Below are 21,648 nucleotides of genomic sequence, written 5' to 3'. Positions count from 1 at the left end.
GTAAAGAAAAAAAGTCAGTTTCCGTGAAATCGTCAAGTTGTAAAGACGTAAAAAAAAAAAGTCGAACATAGCAGTGGAAATTCAATAATATTAATAATATAAAAGATATCCGGTTACGGTGAATTACAGAGAGTTCTTAAGGCACGGAATAAATATTAATAAGAATAATTGATAGTCTGTGATATTCCATGAAGAATCAATGTGAATATGCTATAACGAAAAGCATGTAGATTTAAATCTAGTAAATAATGATAAAGAATGCAAGTTGAAAGCATTCAATAAATCTAATCAGATAGAGAATTTATGAGCAAAAAAATAATATAAAGGAAGTTAAGTGAGTGCAAAAAAAGAAGAAGCATAAAAAATCGCAAAAAATGGATTACAATAAATTAAAATTACTTCTCATCGTATTAACTTGGCACATGACTATTGCAAACAACATCAGTTATGGTGAGTTATTGAAGAGAAAATGTCTTCATAATGGAACGAGAATTAATTGTGTTTTGTACTTTTTGTGAGAGATTGAATAAGACGCATTTCTTATTGGGTATTAAGAATTTCTTTAGATTGAGAATAATAAGTAGTTCTTGGTCTAATTGAAAAGAAATTCTTGATGAATGAAATGAAGCAACAAAGGATTAAATTGAGATCTTTGAATTCAGATCGAATTCTCGGATTTACAAATGTGAACATGAAATTGGAAATCATTTATATTAGAGCTTGTAAAATTCTGATTCTTGACAAGATAGAGCTACTTCTTGCTCATTTAAGGCATATTAGAATTAAGTTCAAATCTGTCTATACTTGACTTAATTCACTGGATGTACAGATCAATTGTGATCCATGGCCTCCCTCAGATAAAACCTCGCCATTTGAAACTGACTCTATCACTGCCTACAGCCTCCCAATTTCCAATACCAAACACAACACTGTCTCTATCAACAACTTCCTTACACAAGTACTTTGTTCGTGATCTTTTGTCATATACAAAGTAAGACAATCTTCCAATACTAGCTATAATTGGCAATTTATTAGAAATGCAGAGTCTAAAACAGGAAGTTTTCAGTTTCAGTTTCGTCATACCTTTATTCGTTCAGTTGTTACAAGGCACGAGCTAAACTTTAACACTTTAACTAGGAATTGGAGTTCATTATTAAATATTGCGACTACAAAGCGACTTCTAAATGTAGATCAATATAAAATAGGAACATTGGGTGACAAAATTAAGGAACATGTCAAACAGAAGGCAAGCAGTTAAGTGACAATGTGAGCAATCTGCAAGACACTTGGTGTAATATCTTAGAGATAATTGGTTCAAATCCTGTCGGTTCAATACGGAATTAATGAAGCTTTGGGCAACGTAAGATTAAGAAACGAGTCAGAAAGTTGAAGTTTAAGTGCCTAATATTGATATAGAATGTTTTTATAAGTATGACGTTAAAGGATAAAGTGAATTTGGAATATTTTAAAATTTTGACTCCTAAATCCACTCAGTTTCCTAATTTTAAGATCGAAATGGCAGTACCTCTGGCTTTTGCATTGTGCAAACTTATTAAAGCTCCCAAATCACCAATAAGCATCAATATATCTTCAAAAAATGACCATAAAAACATTTAACAACTTAATTTACTCCAATTTGCAAGAACATACAATATAGTTTTATCAAATACATTGCAAACAATCTATATTCTCTCATCCGGTCCGATCTATACATAAAAACTCATAAATCGCAGATTATCATCTCTATTTAAAACTTCATCCGACTATATACAAAAGAATTGATCGAGTTAAAGCGTGAAATTTTCAATTCAACTTATGAGCTATTTAAACTAGTCTGTTAATGCAAGAATAAGTAATTTACAGCTTGCTAAAAGTTATTGCCTCAATGACAACATAAAAAATGCACACAAAAAAAATCACCGAACACAGAAAATTCCGTGGTAAAAATTAGCGAAAATTAAATTTGACTTACTTGTTACGGTATTTTGGATAAATACAATTTAGTCGTGTCTTTTTACTTCTTACAATGCTGAACAATTTTCATTCTATTTCATTCATCTTTACAATGACTGTCTAACCAAAAACAATTGCATGCGGTAAGAATTATTATGACTATTTGTAGAAATGCTGTCTTAAACAAAAGGCAAAAAGGCGTGAAACATTGAAAAAATCTATGAATAAAGAATAAGAAAGACGCTTTTGTTGTCTTGTGGATATTAAATTGAATTTAAATTATGATTGTTGCTGTAAACAGGCATTAAAATCCTATTAAAGTAGCTGAATCGTTAGTAGAACAATCGAACAGGTTGAAGAATTTTTTGAAAAAAGAATTAGTAAGTTGTTCATATTAAGTGATTAGCAAGGTGCTGTGATGAGATAGAAGCAGTTGTTTTTAGGAATTATTGAATTATGATTAAGAGTTTAGAGTTTGAGGAACAGATTTTTGATGTGGAATATGGTCTTAATGTGCTTTTACACATAGATTGATATAAAATTGTTCAGATGCTTTATTGACGTCAGTAGATTCAAAGTGGATCAATAGGAACCAGTCGTTATCTTCAAATTGATGAAGGAATGCTTGAGCAGCACTTCGTGTTCGCTAGGGCACTGCTTTATCACTGCATCAATGGAAATATGCGAAATTGTCCTAATTACACTATGACTGCTGATTTTGATCCATTTTAACAGTCAAAAATGCAATTTACCGCATTGTGTCGCTCACCCTATTTTGAGGTAAATTTAGTTACCCTTAGGTCGGATAGATACAACAAAGTCTTCAAATTGTGTAAATCTAAAAGCTTCCCAAACACCCGACCAGAATTTCCGCTATCCAAGCCATTTATGCTTCTTACAAACTTCTTACGCATCTCAAATGAATTAAAATTCTTTCTTAAAAATTACAAAATGCTTAACAAAAAGTAAGCCTAAAGAATAATCTCATGTAAGTGAGAAATTACCTTAACAGTAAAGTTCTCAACCTTTTAAAATAGTTTTAAAAAAATTCCGAAATTCTTTTAACAAAAACAAACACGATTATGCATGCATTTACCAAGCTATCTTGGGGACAAGCTACAAAAAACAATAACAATGGAACTAAATAAACGACATTTACAGTAACACACGGGATTTTTTGTTAAGCTAAGCTTTCATATATGAGATCATCGAAACAGCAAAATAATAATGAGGAAGACAGATAACTGAAAATCATATTTTTGTGCAAAAATTCAATCGCAAGCAGCAAAATGAAATTGTTCCTCAATGGCCATTATTCAATTATATGTTTTATACAAGAAGAATGATAGACCATTGAAAAAATTTAATTTACTTGCCTACAAAATAAAAAAGACTTTTTTGTAGAAACAATGGAAATTTATTCAAGAGTTGACGGGGGATTATTCAGGAGTGATGTCCAATATTTGAATGGAGATAGATTTGAATGGAGTTAATAGTCAAATTTCTCCGGCACTAGTAATATTCGGTACGATAGGGTTTAACAACACGACTGTAATGGTATACTAGGTCATCTAGTATGGCAGAGTGGTTAATTAACACTGCACAGTATCAGTACAGGAGAAATATGTCCCTACAGGCTCTGCAGGAAGCCTTCTAAATTTTAAGCCAGAGTTTTGTCTGTTTTTCGCAATTTATAGCTTTTTATGATACCTATTTTATGTTGAGTATCAACAAAGGGAGGAGTCAGCAGCTGCTTTAGAAGATTTACATAAATCCAAGCGGTCCAATACGTCGAACCGCATTTTTCGACATAAAAATGAGTTGAAATCCACTGTTATGTTGCTGTTAGGGTAATTTTGTGTCTAATCGTTAACTTTAACATAGCAGTTTGGTAAATGTCCTTTTTAAAAGATAAGATCCTACATGAATATCGTAAAACTTTACAATGTTACTTCTGTTGAGACTCTGAAGCTTCAAATGTATCCCGAATGAAGATTGACTTATTAATGAGACTACAAAAGGTGTGAATTGTACTAAATAAAGCTCAGACTATCCGTGAGCCTTGCCATAATATGGTGTGGATAAGTCCACATCGACTTTCAAGCTAAATTGAGTAGTTAAGTAAGAAGCTCTAAATAATCCCAATTTCCAACACACATCACTTAAGTACAGCCCCATCACCTATTTTTTTGCTTCTTTAATTCTCTTCCGTCCCTCATATCTCATTAAAAAGTGCTTTTTTATTACTGACCCTTTTCATAAACTTAATTCCATCTTTATGCTCAGTAATTTCTATGCGCTTAGAACAATAATGAAATTTATTCCCATTTTTTGCTCCCATCATAAATTGACTCATTTATGGCTACGTCTAATTGTTTGACTTTTTTTTATTTTATTTATTACTAGATTGTGTGTGCTTTTGGGTATAATTCATGCTGCATTTATTTAATAACTTTCTTATTTTAATCATGATAATTAAGTATTCAATTGAGAAGATGCTGGCTGTTCAGCACTACATAATATTTATTTTTTTAGTAGAAATTATCAGGTTATTATTGTTATTATGATAAGTGTTTTTTTATAACTATTATTTAGCATATAACAATTTGATTTAACGCATTGAGTGAGTAGAAAGTGAAATTATTGGATGTTCTGATTTTGCATCTGTGCTTTGAGTAATTTTGGGAAAACAACCATATGGACTATTCGAAAATTGAACAATTAGCTTCGTAAACAACAAATTTGGAACAAGATTGTCAATTATTCAATGAATTTCCATTATTCATTCAAAATGATTTAAGGAAGTTTTTTTCAACAAAAATATGTCTGATTTTGGATAGATATGTGGGTTATAAAAACATAGGAATTAATTTGTAGTTTAAAAGATTATTAGAAAGTACAAACTGGCATTTATAGATGAAGATGATGATGATGATGCAGAATAATGGAATCGATAAATTGAATTAAATTTTACTTTATTGATTTTTTTCATCATTGCTGACATCAAATCCCAATTTTTTAAGTTCTTCTTGATTCTGACACAGCTTGTGTAGTCAATTGATGTGATTTGGGTCCTGACACTGGGTTACTTACTTTGCTGGGTGTAAAGATCAATTGTGATGCATGTTCTCCCTTAGTTTGCGTCTGAGGCTGGCTCTATTGCTGGCAACTGCTTGGTAATTAACGATTTCAACCTCTATCGACAGCATTAACCCATGACATCGACTCTAAGTGCAAATTAAGCAAGAATTTCACACAAAACAGGCTTCTTGACTCAAATTCTGACTAATTTCAGTACTTAGTACTAAAAAAGCTAGTTTTGATCAAGTCTAAGCTCAATCCAGCATGAAAATTGCAAGAATTATTGAGAAACAAGAAGACAATGCATTAATCTGTTCGATAATCAAACAATAGAGCGAAATTTCTTCTCAAATTCACAATTCAAGTTCAGTTCACTGAACAACTTTTCACGTAGCAAATTACACATTCTCACAAATAATACAAATTCAGCCACGTTCATCACATCCACACCTATCTATTAGCAAACACTTGCGATATCAAATAATGCATCATTTTCACTTGAAAAAAATAATTAAAAAAATCTTGAATTTTCACTTCTTGTTTATAACAAGTTTGTGATAAATGGCATGCCGTTCCTTGTAATTTTGCAAAATAAACAGCACTGCATTTAGTAGAAATAAACAAACAATTATTATTATCATCATCATTTAGAAAAATGTTATAAAGTGCCTGCAGATTTAGTCATTTGAAAGGCATTTCACAGGTTTTTATATTCACATCCATTAAAAATTCTTGGAAGATTCATAATAGGAGTTTTGATTGAGATACGAGAATCAGTGTTGATATCTTGTTAATTGAGTGAACTTAGATTGATTTGGGTCTGGTCTGTCGGTGTCAATTATGTGTCTCATAATTTGGATCTCAATAGATCGAATCTGTGGCTAGACATGGAAATGCAGAGACAGAATGAGCCCATCTGAGCATTTGAGTGCCTGAGCATCCAAATTTCAACATATACTGTCAAGAACTGACCGAATTATAACCATCAGAGCTTCCCCTTTTACCCAGAATGCACAAAATTTAGAGAAGTCTCATGAATATGACCCCTGGCCGGCTCGAGTCAGTCCTAAGCCTGGATCACACTGCTTCCAGGTTCAAAACATCTAAGTCACCATCCCTGACTCGAGAATCATAAGTTATCATCGGAATTTGCAGGTGTAACTGTTTACCTGCATCTTGATCAATTAACATTATAATAAAGGCGATGAAGATGATGATAGACCATGCTTGAGGCATCAAAACAAAACTTATGCATCCGTTATGAAATAAAGAAATTCTTAGTATCATTTAATTATGCAGTTTGCAGCTGGTGACAAGGAAGGAATTTATTATAATGAGATGAATTTAATCTAATGATTGGCTTTTATCTAGAAATGATGATACAGCGGCATAATGGATGGATTAAAGCTCTTATCACTGATGACACAGAGACTGCGCAGTCATACTTAAGTAGTTTATGTTTCTAGTGCCAGATTATCAGACAAATCCAGCCTCATTCAAGAATGATCAATTTCAAAAGCATTCCATCATCATCGCACTCGAAAATACTTTCATTCAGATTCTATTGTTATGGACTTAAGTATGTTTCATACCTTCCGAATTTCATTCATTCAATCGCACTTGAAACATCAAAAAACATTCCTGCATTCAGTGATCTATAAAAGTTTTCACTTTTTTTCATCTTCTTCGTTTTGTGATTCTTTTATGGACAGCGGATGCAAGTTCCCAAATCCATTGATGGAAGAGATTTAACGGCAATGAATGATCAGTTTTAAGTTGTCAATTGTGAGATTTAGGAGACCTAAAATTTCAGTTTCAACGGTTTGTGCTGAATATTTCAGTTGAGAAATCTTGTCTTGCATCAATGAAGATGGTGCATTTCCGGTCATAAAATTGAGGTTTCCGAAATTTGTTAATTTTATATTTTCACTTGTTTGTTGCTTCTTTTGATGCATTGAATGAATGACTTTCTTGGAATATCAACAATCAGTAAGCATAAGCATTGGACATTGTCGTATTTGGACACTAAGTTTGTAGTTTATTTCTAGTTTCCAGGCATTTAATGCAACTGTTTCCTAACGCTAACTTACGTCTGCCAATTACCGACTCCGAATGCAATGCTTCTCTCCATGAGCTCTAAGGCCTTCTTCGTGCTCCTTTATCATCAACATAATTTGACTTAAAGACCTTGTTTAATGGTCCAAGCCTTTGGTCTACTGCCCAACCGAGTCACTTAACCTTGATTACCTTGAAAATTGCATGAAATATCGGAATTGCTTACAAATCAATAGCACAAACAACTTATTTTCTGAATTATCTACTTAAGAGCCGCTGCAAGCAACTAATTTCTTATACTGACAAGACCTAATTCTTAATGACTTCATTATGATTTGAACATTCAGAATATAAAACGTGCAGATGCAAAACCAACAACCAGAAGCTATCAATACTAAGTACACAAGCATATAAACTTGAAATCCATAAAAACAAATCTTCTTAAGCTCCTGTTTTTACATTTATGGCTACTAAAACTTAAGAAGCATTTTATAGCCACTAAAGTAGCATTTAAGTCAAGAAATTCTAACACTTGACCTGATTTTCAAGTTCCCAAAGATTACAAAGTGCATGCATCCATAAAAAAAACCTCATAAATTCTCAACAAATGACTACAATAAGAATTATTTACGATGCATCTTCGTGTCTTAGAATTCATAAATGCGATAATCAAGAACGGCTAATTCCTAAGAAATCTTCCTTTGTCTTCCTCGAACTTTCTCACCGTACCAAAGTAAATTAATATTTATTTTCCATACGACTGGCATTTTCATGTCCAACAATATGCTCTCACTGCATTCATTAATTTATAGCCACGCAATTACGTACCGCATAAACACCAATTTTACACTATTCTTTATTCCATAAATTATATATAATGATATGCCTTTTTTATTATTACTGCTCACAAAGCAAACAAATTTTTTTTCCCAAAGATTCATTCCTTCTTACTTTTTTTATGCTTAATAAATCTCTTCATAAAAAAAAATTATTTGGTTCATCTCTGATACAAATTAGGTCGAATATTTAATATTTTTGTAGACTTGCCATAATTATGTGCCTTATTTATTACCATTGAGTCTGTTTTCTTTCATTTCATGGAACTATAGCTTAACATACGGAACTATTTTCATAGAATTTCCATTTCATTTGAAAGAGATTCTTTTTGTAATCTGAATGCAAGAAATCTCAAAGACTCAATTGTTTCGACCTTTATACCGTTATGGAGCTTGCTCTATGCTGAATATGAATATCAAACGACGAATACAAAATTGAGAGACTGGAGCATTGCAAGTCATTGTGAAAATTATTCGTGATCGATTGGAATTGATTTGTGTTTTTTGATGACGTTTTGTGATGCGTGACATGCTGAATATGGACAGCAATTGATGGCTGAATTCATCATAGTCAATATATTGATTAATCACAGTTACACAATAGGGCGATAAAAAATGCTAAAATATCCAACTTACTTGCAACTACTTCCATAAATAATTCATGAATTTTCTGCTTCCCATAAGCTCAATTCCATCACATGCTGTGCTGCTGTCTCGTACTTTTTTTGTTGCTTTGCTTCTTCTTCATATTCTAAATAAATGCAATCATATGACTTTAAACGGGATTTTTCTTTCTTTTACTGCCTGCCTTACTGTTCGTTCGTTCCATGTTTCTGATGCTCATAACGACATTAGATTAATTGCTGCTTTCGACTCTTTTTGTTGTCGTTACAAAATATTCTTCATTCTTATTCCAGAATTTGTTGACTCTTTTTGATTCAAGTACAAAGCTGACTTGAAGGCACAAAAGTAAATAAAATTAAATGGCTTAAAAATGGAAATAGAAATGAAGAATTTTGAGGCATAAAATACTAAAGAAACAGTTTGTAGTTCTCAGCATATGACGACTGAGCATTAAGATGGAATTATGAAGGTTTTGTGATAATTCAGTTAGTAAAGTGCTGGGCATTGTTAAGTCTGAATTAAAAGTTCTATTGCTGTGGTTCTCAGCATACATTTTGGCTTTTAGAATGTCTTTGTTGATTTGATTCTAAAAGTTTTACATTTGACGACTTCATGTCAATTGCTCTAGAACCTGTCAATGTGCCAATAAAGCCTCAGAATCCCACGCCATGAACAGAAGTAACAAAAAAGTTCAGAAGCTTGACAGTAAAGATGCAAAGCAAAAACTAGAAAGTGCTAATTATAATGTTATGCAGTGCTGCTCTGCAGTTGCACGAAGATCACAACGATTCACGAATTTGCTCTAGAAATGAGCAGCATAAGAACTGGAAGATGACGGTGGTGAACCACAACTTTCCATTTTTAATTTATCGATACAATTGATATGAAAATTGAGATGAAAGTAAGTCGCGACTACTGGAATTGCTGCTGGAGCTATTAATTTCTATAAATATACACAGCACAGAGGCTGATGCCCGCAATATCCAGTAATGATTAATTAATTAATGAATATGTCCACAGACATTAGTAATATGTAATTTTAATGTATTCATGCTGCACATAAAGTCATTGATCATCACTGATATGCTTTGACTTATGTGCTATAACTTCTATCACCATTTTCTATGCAAATCTTATGACGACAGCAACCAATTCGAAGAAGATTTACCGCTAAGCATGACTCCTAGCACATCTTCTTCCATTCACTTCCATATAGATCCAAAAGTCAAAAGAGCAATGGATTAACATTTTCCAGCTATGGAACAAGTGAATGAAGTTAATTGAACAATTTGTTTGCATGACTTTTGATTTATAGCTGCGCTCATTTCATGCTTCATATCCATAAATATTTATTTATCATCACAGCCTGTCTCATCATCATATCCATTGTCTGTGTACTTTAAATACCTTAAATGAGTTTTTGTTATGCAAACATCAGAATTTTTGAGAAATTGGAACTGAGAACGGCACAAATACACATCAAATGGAATCAGCCGATGAATATGGGACATGAAGAATGAGAATCAAAAATAATAATTTAATTAATGTCATTGTCTATGTCTACATGTCATATAAATAAGACAAAATGCAATTATGGAAATGTCATCATGTGAAATAAGACATGAAATGAGGAACGAATGGAAGGAAAAAGTTAGAAATAAAATAAAATTTACAATAAGCCAAGTCAGGCTTAAAAGACTGAAAAGTGCATGCAAATCATTGAAGTAAAAGATAGAGACATGAAAGCGAAATGACACATAATCAGTCAGAATGACACAGATCTTCAATAAGACAATTCATTGCTGCTTTTACATGCAGGAATTAGTTTCATGCAATGTAATAAAGTTAATAAATTTTTTTAAGCTTACAAGTCTTACTTGCTATACAAGCATATCATGGCCTCTTCATGTTCTTTTAATCTAGAAATAATTATTGCTGAAGACTTTGAAGTCGTTCCACATTTAAATGTAAATGTAGTCAAGATCATCCCACGGATTAGATGATGCTTGATAGATAGGTACCTGATAGAAGTACCTGATTTCTGTTCGCACTTGTGTGACTTTGAATAGTAAAAGTTGATGATTTACATAGATTAAGGTGGGATTAGCTATTGTTTATGATCAAAAGTGAAATTTTTACCTTAAAATTTATTTAAATTAGCAAATTAATACCCAGAAGCTCAATTTCTCAGTGATTCATGGCATTTGTTTCCAAAATTACTACTTCAATAAATTCAAATCCGCTAGAATTGCTCACAGACATCAATTAATTTGAAATGAAGCCACAAGGCCACACGAAGCAGATGAAAACGAAAGCTGCGCTAATCTAAAGAATGAAAATTTTTTATGCCACAAAAAATCATTTTGTTATTGCCGCAAAAAATTCAATTCTCGGCATTGACGACATTATCTGCTGGCAACATTTCAGCATCTTCTTGCTGTGAGTTTTATGATTTCGCATTAGAAATTGGTAATTAAAAGCAGGAAAAACTTAAATTGTAGAACGCAAGACTTAACACAAAAGTGGATTAATGTGATCATTACTGCAATTTAAATGTGAGAAGCTTTTTCAATTGTCAACTCGATTTTGTTTGTGTCTTCACAGTCTGGATGAATGAAAACGAAGCTAATTACATTTTTCTATGTTTTCATCTCAATTTCTTAATGAAATGCAAGCACGTGATGAATTTTATTCAATTGTGATGAGATATGAAGACCTAATTCCTGTGATGTTCTCACTTTTGCTTGATTCTTATGCATTTATGTGTGACAATGCATGTCTAGCTAAAAGATGAAGCTGCAAAAATATTGGCAATTCCAAAAATTAATTTTTGTGTCACTTCTCACGTTTCAATTTAAACAAAATTTAAAAGAATTATTAAAATAACATTAAATCATGACCAAACAAGGCAGCGACTTCCATCCGTTCCCAAATATCTATGTCAAATGGCACGTGAAATGTCACAAACAAAAGGCTGATCTTCAATAAATTAATTACACATTCTGGCCGAAAAAAGAAAATTAAGACGTGAATTGTAAGTGGCTGGTGAGAAATTTGGACACAGAAAAGATGATTGAGTTGGATGTGATGAAAAGAAAGATGTGGACGAAGAAGAACTTCATCCTCTACTTCTCATATATGTTTCATTCATTTCACATCTGATTGCTGATTATCTAATTAAATTTGTTTGTCTTTATGCTGTTTACAACTCTATTAACTTCTTCTTTCATGCTGTATTCTCTCTTTTTTTGTTTTGTCTTTCCGCACAGCACCGCACATCATAACTCAGCTTGTTGTCTCGATTTTTAAATGAATCGCACTAAAAATAATTTTTGACACAATTTTTCTGGCTTTGTATCATTTCTTTCCTTTCCAGATTCACACATTCACACGAAGAACCGTTCTTTGTGATGATTTTCATTTCTCTTCTCAAATTGTCTTTTGCAATTTTTATTCGATAATTTCTTAACATGTGTATATTATCAATGATGGATCAAGAAAACGGTATTTTTTGAATTTATACGACTTGTTCTATATATTTTTGCTAAAGATAACATTATTTTTTTAAATCAAAAATGCAGTTTTCATGTATTTGCAGTTATCTGATAAGTGGAGGTTGTTATTATGGCAATCCACAATTATTTAATGAAGTTTATTTGGGGATTTTGCGAAGTTTCTGACTTAAGGAGAAAATGAAAGTAATATTGGGTATTTTATTGAGTTTAAGGCGTTGTTGTCGACTGTAGTCGACTGAATATCACGTTTTATATACTAAGGCAATGCTGTGTCGTCGTATTGACGATGAGACACAAAATTGCAGTGACGATGACCATGACAACGGATTTCAGTCCATTTTTACGTCAAAAATTTGGTCAATTTAGCCATTTTGTCGAATTATATTACTAGTGTAACAGATTCTATTGATTAAATGTCTCCCAAGTTTGAACTAGACATCAACTAGACATCAACAAAATATTAACCTAGTTAGTCGACTCAGGTCCTCCTCATTCACCTGTCAACAGTTCATAAAAGCATCTATCATTCCAAAATCATTCCAATTCATTTAAACTTAATAAATCTATTAAGCAGATTAACATATATTTATTATTCATAAATTCCATTAGATCTATTTTATAACAGTAATTAATTCTCTAATCGCGGCTAGTCTTGCAAAGCCTCTAAGTAGGTGAGAATGAATGCTTGTAAAGTAATTTGATTTATGACTGATAAAAGCTGCTAATTACCATAATAAGACGAACCAGATGATTAACTTTATTCACTTAAGAACGATAAGTAAAATGCAATAAAATTGTCTATCGCATGACGCAGGTCGTTAAAAATTTTCAGCATCTCTCCAGTCAAACGGGTTCCATATCTATAGCATGTCGATTTATTATAAAGTTTAAATAATATGTGTGCTAATTTAAAATATAAAATGGATAGAAAGAAAAAGCATTTCTATTTATAGGCAGACAACAAGCATATATAGTAAGCGATCTCTAATACGGTTAATTAAATTATGAAGTTTGAGAAGTCTATGATCTGCTTAGTTTGCGATGCTCCAGTGCCACTGTGCACACTGATTTATTAAGTGAATGCTTAACGGGTTTCTGAGCATTAGCAAGTTTTCTTCTGTTGCTTTATAGCTTTTTTATTAAATGTTGGTAAATTAGCAATAAAATCAATTTATTTTAATTTTCTGTTTTGTTGAATTGTTTTTTTTTTTTTTGGTGGAATTAAATATGATTTTTTAAGCTCTTTACACTTTCTCTCTCACACATGATTAATTCTTCAACCATATTAATTCTAATTCCATAATTTAACAAATTTTCATGATCTCATTACCGATTAATTACAGAAATTAAATCACTATTTGGACAGCCTGATTATCGATCAGTTAATTTAACATGGGAAGTAGAGGATAAATATGCAGGAAATCGTCTTAAAGAGGAGACAGAACAAGAGACTGAACCAAAAAGCTTTTTCGTACATTATTGTGAAATTCAAAGTTGGGGCGAGTATCATCGATGTAATTCGAAAGTGCTGATCGATGATGACGGAGTTGACTTTGAGAAGTAAGTTTTTAGTTCCTATAATGATGATTAATTTGTAATTTATTGCATGTTTTGATTTATTGAGTCATTTTGTATGGAATTTGATAAGGAAATGTTATTGATTATTTTATAGAATTTGTGATTTAGACTGCATGTTCTAGATCACATTTGTGATGATCTACATGCTCAAAATTGCATCATGTTTAATAATTATGAATTTACAATCAAACCAGACCACAAAGTCTACTAGAAATTTATATGCAGTCAAGTCGACTCGACTTGACAATTCCATACAAAATCCAAGTCCACTACAACCTCTAAATCCATACCAAACACTAAATTCTCATCATATTTCAGAGACACATCAAAAATCTACAAAATGACAATCAACAATCTCAGAATGGCTACAAAATACTCATTTAATGTGAGACCAAAACGAGTTGGTGATTCAGAAAAGTCAGCAAGATCAGAGAACTTCCTCAAAGAAGACAAAACAGGTCAATCAATTATCATTCCAACAAAAGGATTCTCAGCAATAGCGACAAAATGTCTACCAAATGAGTCAGAGATTCTCGTTGAAACTGGACCTTATTTTGGTGGAAAAATTGCATCCGAGAATGGAGTTTGTGGGATTCAAGGAAATGCAAAAGATCCAAAAGAAACTTATGCAATGAGAATTGATCACGAGCGGTGTGGCTCGACTGTGTCACATGAGGACTTGACAGTCGAAACTTACATTACAGTACAAGAAAATTCAGGAATCTTAACACACAGCACTCGAAGATTCTTGGTTGTCTGTACATTCCAGCCAGACACACTGACAGTCAGAGCAAGATTAGCACTGCCTGGAAAAGGTGATGTAGTTGTTGAGGATGAAGCATGGTCAGATAGAGAACGAACATCCCGTAACCGACAATTTAAAATGGTCGATAAGTCAGCATTGATTCTTAAAGAAAGCAGCGAGCATTCTGTTGAAAATGCAATCGGTGACATTGAAAATTTAACAGAAAAAATTCTAACAAAAGAAATTCCAGTTCCATCAACATCATCATCGCCATCGCCAAATATCAATAAAACCACATTTACGTACAAAAATCCAAGATTTTCACGTTACGCAACTGAGAATGAAAAGTCAACAGCTTTTCAGATAGACGCAATTACAGGTGTGATTATAGGTGTAGCACTGATAGTGCTCATAATATTCATCGCATTTATAATTTTCCGGAAGGACAGAAAAGGCGAGGAGCAGATGGAAAGACTACAAAGTAACGCTGTTTATTAATTAAGATTTTGTGAATGAATTTGAATTTTGAATTAATTTAAGAGGAGACTTTCTCAATATACCAAGGGTGGGTAGACTTTGATTTGGATTTGATAATGAACGATGAATTTTAATGTATACAGATCCAGAAGGCACACGGTGTTGGCAGATGTGACATTTGTCTAGGGGCAGATTCGGTGAACTTTGGCCTCAGGTCAGACTCATGTCTGCCAGGGGTAGGAGTTTTTGCCACCTTTTTACGTTGTGTGCCTTCCGGATGAGTCAGGAAATAGTAAAAATGACTTAAGAATTTACAGCCTAAAGCAATGGTGATCAATCTTTAGTTTTTTGAGCCACACCTTGATGGTAAGCCTTAACCGAAATTGCACATGACATACGATTCATGGCCGCGGCACACAGGTTGTCCACAATTGGTCTAAAAACTAACATATCTTGTCGACAAAGTAATACCAACACCTTAAACCCCAAACTTAAATCCCTATGATTGTTATCAAATCCAAGTCATATCCACCTTTACTACAAACTTATTTTAACTTTAAAGAAATCGGAAGTTGCTGAATTCTTGAGAAACTAACTTTGTGTTTACGTAGAAAAATTTAATATAGATTAAAACAAAATTATTGATGAAGGTCAGGGAATTTGGCTCAATTGAGTGACGCTTTCGTTCAAGTTCAATGATGATAACCTTCATTTCATTCAATTAAAGATTTTGAAAGGCAAAATTCCTTAATCTTCATCGAATGCTTAAAAAAATCTCGTCTTCTGCTTCTTCCTACTTAATTAACATATCATGTAGCATGTGTCGCAGCTTAGTTGCAACAAAATCAAACTAAAATTCTTCCTAGTTGCTAGAACATGCAGTAATAACTTTATAACAATTATTGATATTCAATATAAGATTGAGGTCACTTATTTGAACTGAATTTTAAAACTTTACTTCCAATAAATGACAAATAGACTATAAAATTTCAGATAGGGTATTTTTCATAGCCCTAACTTGCTTTATTTAGTTACTTAAGAGTTTGTGATCATTGTTAAAATCATCAATATATAATAAATTCCCGAGTGCACACAAATACGTTAGAACTTGTTATGAACTGGGCATTAACTTGCCAAAAACTACTTATAACCTATTTTTGTCCGCTCGGGATTGAAACTTTGATTAATTAGATCCCTAACAGACACTGACCATACTCATTAAAATGAACATGCTCCTTGCCTGTTCGGATATATTGCTGATTTTAGTCTCATGAGAGCAAATTTTAATTATTTTTTTTATTTTATGTAATATAATAATAGCTGAATAAATCTGAATAAAACTGATAATATTTTTTAAAATAGAGCTTTGTATTGATTTTTTTAAGTCAGTGGTGAGCAACCTTTATTGTCATACGGTTTATGGCATTTTTGAAGGCACCTAGTATGCGACGGAACACAAGATGCCCATCACTGATTTAAATAATAAAATTGATAACAATTACATTATTTGAATTATGTAAATCTATAAGTTGATTTTAGGTGCGCATCAGAAGCGTATTCAGGAGAAGGAAGGGAGGTTAAGCATACTCATTGCTTCTTAGCCTTACATACAGCAATTTTCCATTATTAAATCTTCTTTACACAAAATAGATATCCATTTCTTCAATATTACAGATATTTCTTTACATAATATGTATATCCACCATAAGCAGCTCCAGATAGAACCAAAACAATAAGTACTGCATATACAAAACTCGATGATCTGTGCTTAATTTTTAAAGGTTCCAACGACTCATTTTCATTTGATTTTGTTGTTAAATTGCTTATTTCTGAAGCATTTCTTGGATTTCCAGGCTGCTCAGAAGAATTATCCTCATCAGAATCGTTCTCTAAATCACTATCTGGAGATGATCCCTCAATGTTATTCCGTGCACTATTTTCATTTTTATTGTAATTTTTCTGACATTGTGGAATTACAATACTGAATAAGTCATCACCATTAAATTGATCCATACAGCACTTATCAATTGACAACTGAGATAAGGATTCTAGATCAGAACTTTCTACTGAAAAGTCAATATATTGATTTTCAGATGATTTGTATACATCAGATTTGACTAATGCAATAAAGCAAGCGATTAATATTAATTGAAATCCTTTCATTTTTGTAATTTTTGAGGATTTATTTGGAATATTTTCACTTTTTTACTTAAGTCAAATGAGAATATTGATTACTTTACAAAAACAGTATACATCGACTGAGTATGCGTATACAATGATTAAATTCTATATACTTCAGCTTATTATTATCTCATATTTTTTCATTTGAGCATGAAAAAAATAATTCATATTTATATTACTATGTTATGTATTAGCAGAGCTCGAAGTCGATTCAAATATTGCATGGATAACTTGATAAAATTTGAACCGAATTCGAGCTATGATTTAAATTAGGTATGAACTAAAGGAACGAAAAGCACAATTTGGGTAATCGATCAAATATTCGGCTTAAAGCAAGAACAACGTGATTCTGACTTAAATTCGACATTATGCTAGAGTCACACCGTCCTAGTACCATATTTTGTGCTGATTCTTCCACATTTGAGCATTAATAACTAATTTAACCTTAATTCTATCATATCAATAAATTAATTCCTAACTATTAAAGGTAATTTTTTACATAATAAGTATATCCACCATATACAGCTGCAGATAATACCAAAACAGCAACTACTGCATATATAAAACCAGATATATCGTGATTTTCAACTATAGCTTGTGATGATTCACCTGAATTTGATTCTGTAGTTGAATTGCTTTTTTCTGTAGCACTGGTTTGATTTTCAGGATCTTGGGAAGTAGTTACATCATTATAATCATTTTCTGATTCTCTGTCTGGAGAAGATCCCTCAATGTTTGGTTCGTCATTTTCATATGAGTTATTATTGGCTTGTTCAGCCTTTTCTGTACTGGTGGTTTTGACATCATCATTTGCATTTGCTGAGTTGGAATCATTCTCATCATTTGAATCATTCTGATCATTCTGGCGAATGTCATTGTAAGTACTTTTATTTTCTTCTGCACTACTCTCATCGTTTGATGACTGAGTTGAGGATTGTTCTTGTGAATTTTGCTTTGTTGTACTTTCAGCTGATATTTGATTATCCTGATTTTCTGAGGATTGATTATCCTGATTTTCAGATGATTGATTATCAGCAGGTTTGGCTAATAAGCCGCAAATTAAACTAAGGACTAATAAGACTTGAATAACTTTCATTTTTATATTTTTTTTAAGGATTTTATTCTAAATTTCCACACTTTCTTGAAATTAGCAAAATAAGAATATTGCTCAATTGATTACTTTTCACTAACTTTGTGTATAGACTGAGACTAATTATTCAATGATATTATTATTTATACATAGTTCGATTGAATGCAAATTCTCTCTTATCATTATCTCATAGTTTGATTTGAGCATGCAAAATAATGCACTGAGCATGACAAGAGAAGTTCCAGAGATTTTTAATATATAAAGCATAGCGTCAATTGCCGCGTTTAAAGAACGTCTGTAGACAGCTTTATCTTTCGATAACTTTTGGATAGGATAGGCTGAAGGGTGTTGAACACCTGTATTACGCGTCACTACCCTTTGCAGTCATGGTATTCTACAAATAGTAATTCCTTCCTTCTCCGTCTACAATACGATTTATTAATTAGTCTAATTATTCAATTTGGTAAGTAATTTAAGGTTATTTCTTGGAAACAACAAATGTTCAGTGAGAATTATTCTCATTTCTGATTCATATATTCTCTCAAACTACGCCTGAAGTTGATTCTGTTACAAGCTATTACTAGACATTTCAAAAATATGTTAATTACTTTGTCAAAAATTTAGTAGATTGACTTTACTAATTATTCAATTATTTTGTAGAACTGTCTTTAATTGAGTGTAGAACAAATTTAGAACATTTCATTAGATTATTTTAAATCGCGAGTTCCAAAAGTGAATTATACAGTCCAAATGGAATCGAATAACGAAAATCAAGAAAAAATTTTAAAACTTGAAGATTTCTTTGAGCTTCAATTGAAAATATTCAAAATTTTGGGATTTAACTTTATTCCAATGGAAACAACATCAGCTATAGCAAGAATTATTGATAAGATGATGAAATGTTATTTTAATATTTGCATCACTGGATTTATTTTGGTATCAATACAATTTGGAATTCAAATAATCATTAAAATCTCAGATATACAAATAATTGTAAAGGTTCTCCCGAATCTGGTGCTTTTTCCTTACAATTGTTCCAAAACAATTATATTTTACATCAAACGCAAGAAAATCCTAGAATTATTAGAAAATATTCGGATATTATATCCTCTAACGGAATCAGATCAACAAAACTGTGACTTAAGACATCATTTTAAGTGGTTTGGAATATTCAACAAAATCTACATTTTAACATATTTTGGAATACTTTCAATGGCTGGAAGTGAAATTTTGTATCATCGAATTTCCCAATGTCTCGATCTCGACAAACTTCTAGACCGAGATCTAGAAGCTTTATTCTTGACATCGGGAATCCTTATCCGAATAGCACAGATTGGTTAATCAATCGAAAATCTGGTCTCAGACCAACATAACTCTGAATTGATGTCAAATCGGTTTTAAATCCGGCATTATGCCAGAATCACTTCATCCTGAAGCCAAATTTTGGATCGATAGCCCCACGTGTGCTATTTAAATTGCTTAATAAGAACTTTATGTCTTTATTTATCACTCGATGTTTGAATTATGGAATTCTTAGAATAAAATCAACCAAACCATGAACTAAAATCTAGCAAGACTAAGAAGTTGTTCACTTAATAAAAACTCATTTAAAGTAGTAACAAATTGTTGTTGTTACTATTGGAAGGATATAACAAATTACCAACAATCCATAATTCATTCATGTTTCAAATTATTTGACCAAAACTTTAGTTTAAATGTTTAAAACTTTAAATAAATTTGTATGAAAAACAATTTCCTTTTACTATAATTTGAATATTGAATATATCTAGACCAAAGAATCACGTCCGCATAAAGTAATCCTTCATTCAAAGTTTGGATCTCAACTATAAAGCAATCTCAAAGATGGAAGCTCCAGAAAATCACCACAAAATTATAAAATTAGAAGAATTTTTCGAATTTCAATTAAAGATCTTTAAATTAATTGGACTTAACATCATTCCACTCAAAATTACATCACGTCGTAGTAAAATAATTGAAAAATTGATGAAATACTACTTCTTTGCATGTATTGCTGGAATATGGTTAATAATTATTCAATTTGGAGTTCGTCTAGCGATGGACATAGGCAATCTTCATGTGGTTGTAAGGATCCTACCAAATATTACAATATTTCCATACAATTGCTCTAAAGGCATTCTGTTCTTCACTAAAAGAAGGAAGATCCTTAATATTTTAGAGAAATTACAGATCTCATTTCCTACAACTCAAGTCGATCAAGAAAGATGCAGCTTGTCACTTCGTTTAAAATGGTTTCTTATATTCTATAAAATTTACATCGTATTCTACATGGCGACAATCTCATCAGCAACAATAGGAATGCTCTATCAACTCATCTTCAATAATGTTAGAAAGCAAGCTGTTGAAATTTGGTTTCCATTTGATGACACTGCCAATAATCTCAATTTAATTATATCCCTACTTTGGCTAATTTGGACTGTATCAAATGCAGCTGTTAATGTGATTTCTGCTGATTTTTACTTGTTTGCGAATGTTTTGATTCTTTCCATAGAATTTATGAATTTTGGAGATGATATTAAGAATGCAATCAATAAGGGACAAACTACAAATCTCCGTAAGCTTATCACTCAACATCAAAAGCTAATTGAAATCAGCGAAGACATCAAGTCACTTTTCACATTCATTTTCTTCTACACATTCATCCAAGGTGCTGTTGCAATAAGTTCTTGTGGATTTCAGCTATTGACAGCACCAAGTCTCGCTGATTTACTCTATTCAATATCTTATAGTGCTTGTTCACTTAGTCAAGTGTTTTTGTATTGCTATTTTGGTGAAAAACTAATCACAACGAGTCAAAATGTAGGAACCAACATTCTTGACTCTAATTGGTATCAAATTAAGGATGTGAAAATAAAGAAATCAATTTTAATTATAATTCAGAGATCACAAAAGGCATGCATGCTGTCAGGATTTGGATATGTTTCATTGTCTATCGAAGCATTTTCGGCTGTAAGTTTAGCCTGAAGAGCACAAGTCAGTTAATCGATCTAAAATCCGTCAGAATCATGTTGAATCTTATCTAAGTCTCTACTGAAGCACCAGAACAGCGTGATTCTGGAATTATACCGAATTCAAAGTAACTCAGAGTCACGTAGGATACTTTCTAGTTCATTCGTTGAAAGTAGGGTAGAACTGGATGAACAGTTTATCCTCCTTGGGTCTGGATGGTTGATCGATTAACCGATTTGTGCTTTTTGGGTAGTAATGACTTATTATTTCTCTATTCAAAATAGGTATTGAAATCAGCATATTCCTACTTCACCCTCATGAAAAATCTGTACTTTAAGTAGTGCTTATGACGAATGACTTTGCGGATCAGATCCAGAAGCTAAAAAGGGTATAATGTATCCCATTATTTTGGAGCAATTGTTTCTAGAACGTTTAAGCACAACGATTTTATCCTTAACAATAAATCTTAAATCTATATTATGTATATATAAGCTCAAGTATACACCGCATTATCTGTAACAAAGA

General features: G+C 32.0%; 1 protein-coding gene across 1 annotated transcript; it reads left to right on the top strand.

Moving 5' to 3' along the window:
* Positions 1-206: 206 nt before the first annotated feature.
* On the top strand, positions 207-21,464 carry LOC139093778 (uncharacterized). The gene is made up of 5 exons (XM_070644606.1): positions 207-450; positions 13,408-13,624; positions 13,961-14,868; positions 20,288-21,123; positions 21,408-21,464. Exons 1-5 carry the CDS (start codon positions 375-377, stop codon positions 21,462-21,464), a joined length of 2,094 nt encoding a protein of 697 aa, XP_070500707.1. The 5' UTR covers positions 207-374.
* The last annotated feature ends 184 nt before the right edge of the window (positions 21,465-21,648 follow it).

Source organism: Chironomus tepperi, unplaced genomic scaffold (genome assembly GCF_022539635.2).
Source record: "Chironomus tepperi strain 1889 unplaced genomic scaffold, CSIRO-AGI_Ctep_v1 contig_337, whole genome shotgun sequence".
Classification (NCBI taxonomy): Eukaryota; Metazoa; Arthropoda; class Insecta; order Diptera; family Chironomidae; genus Chironomus; species Chironomus tepperi.
The sequence above is the reverse complement of the archived record's forward strand: the minus strand, read 5'-3'. Positions and strand labels throughout refer to the sequence as shown.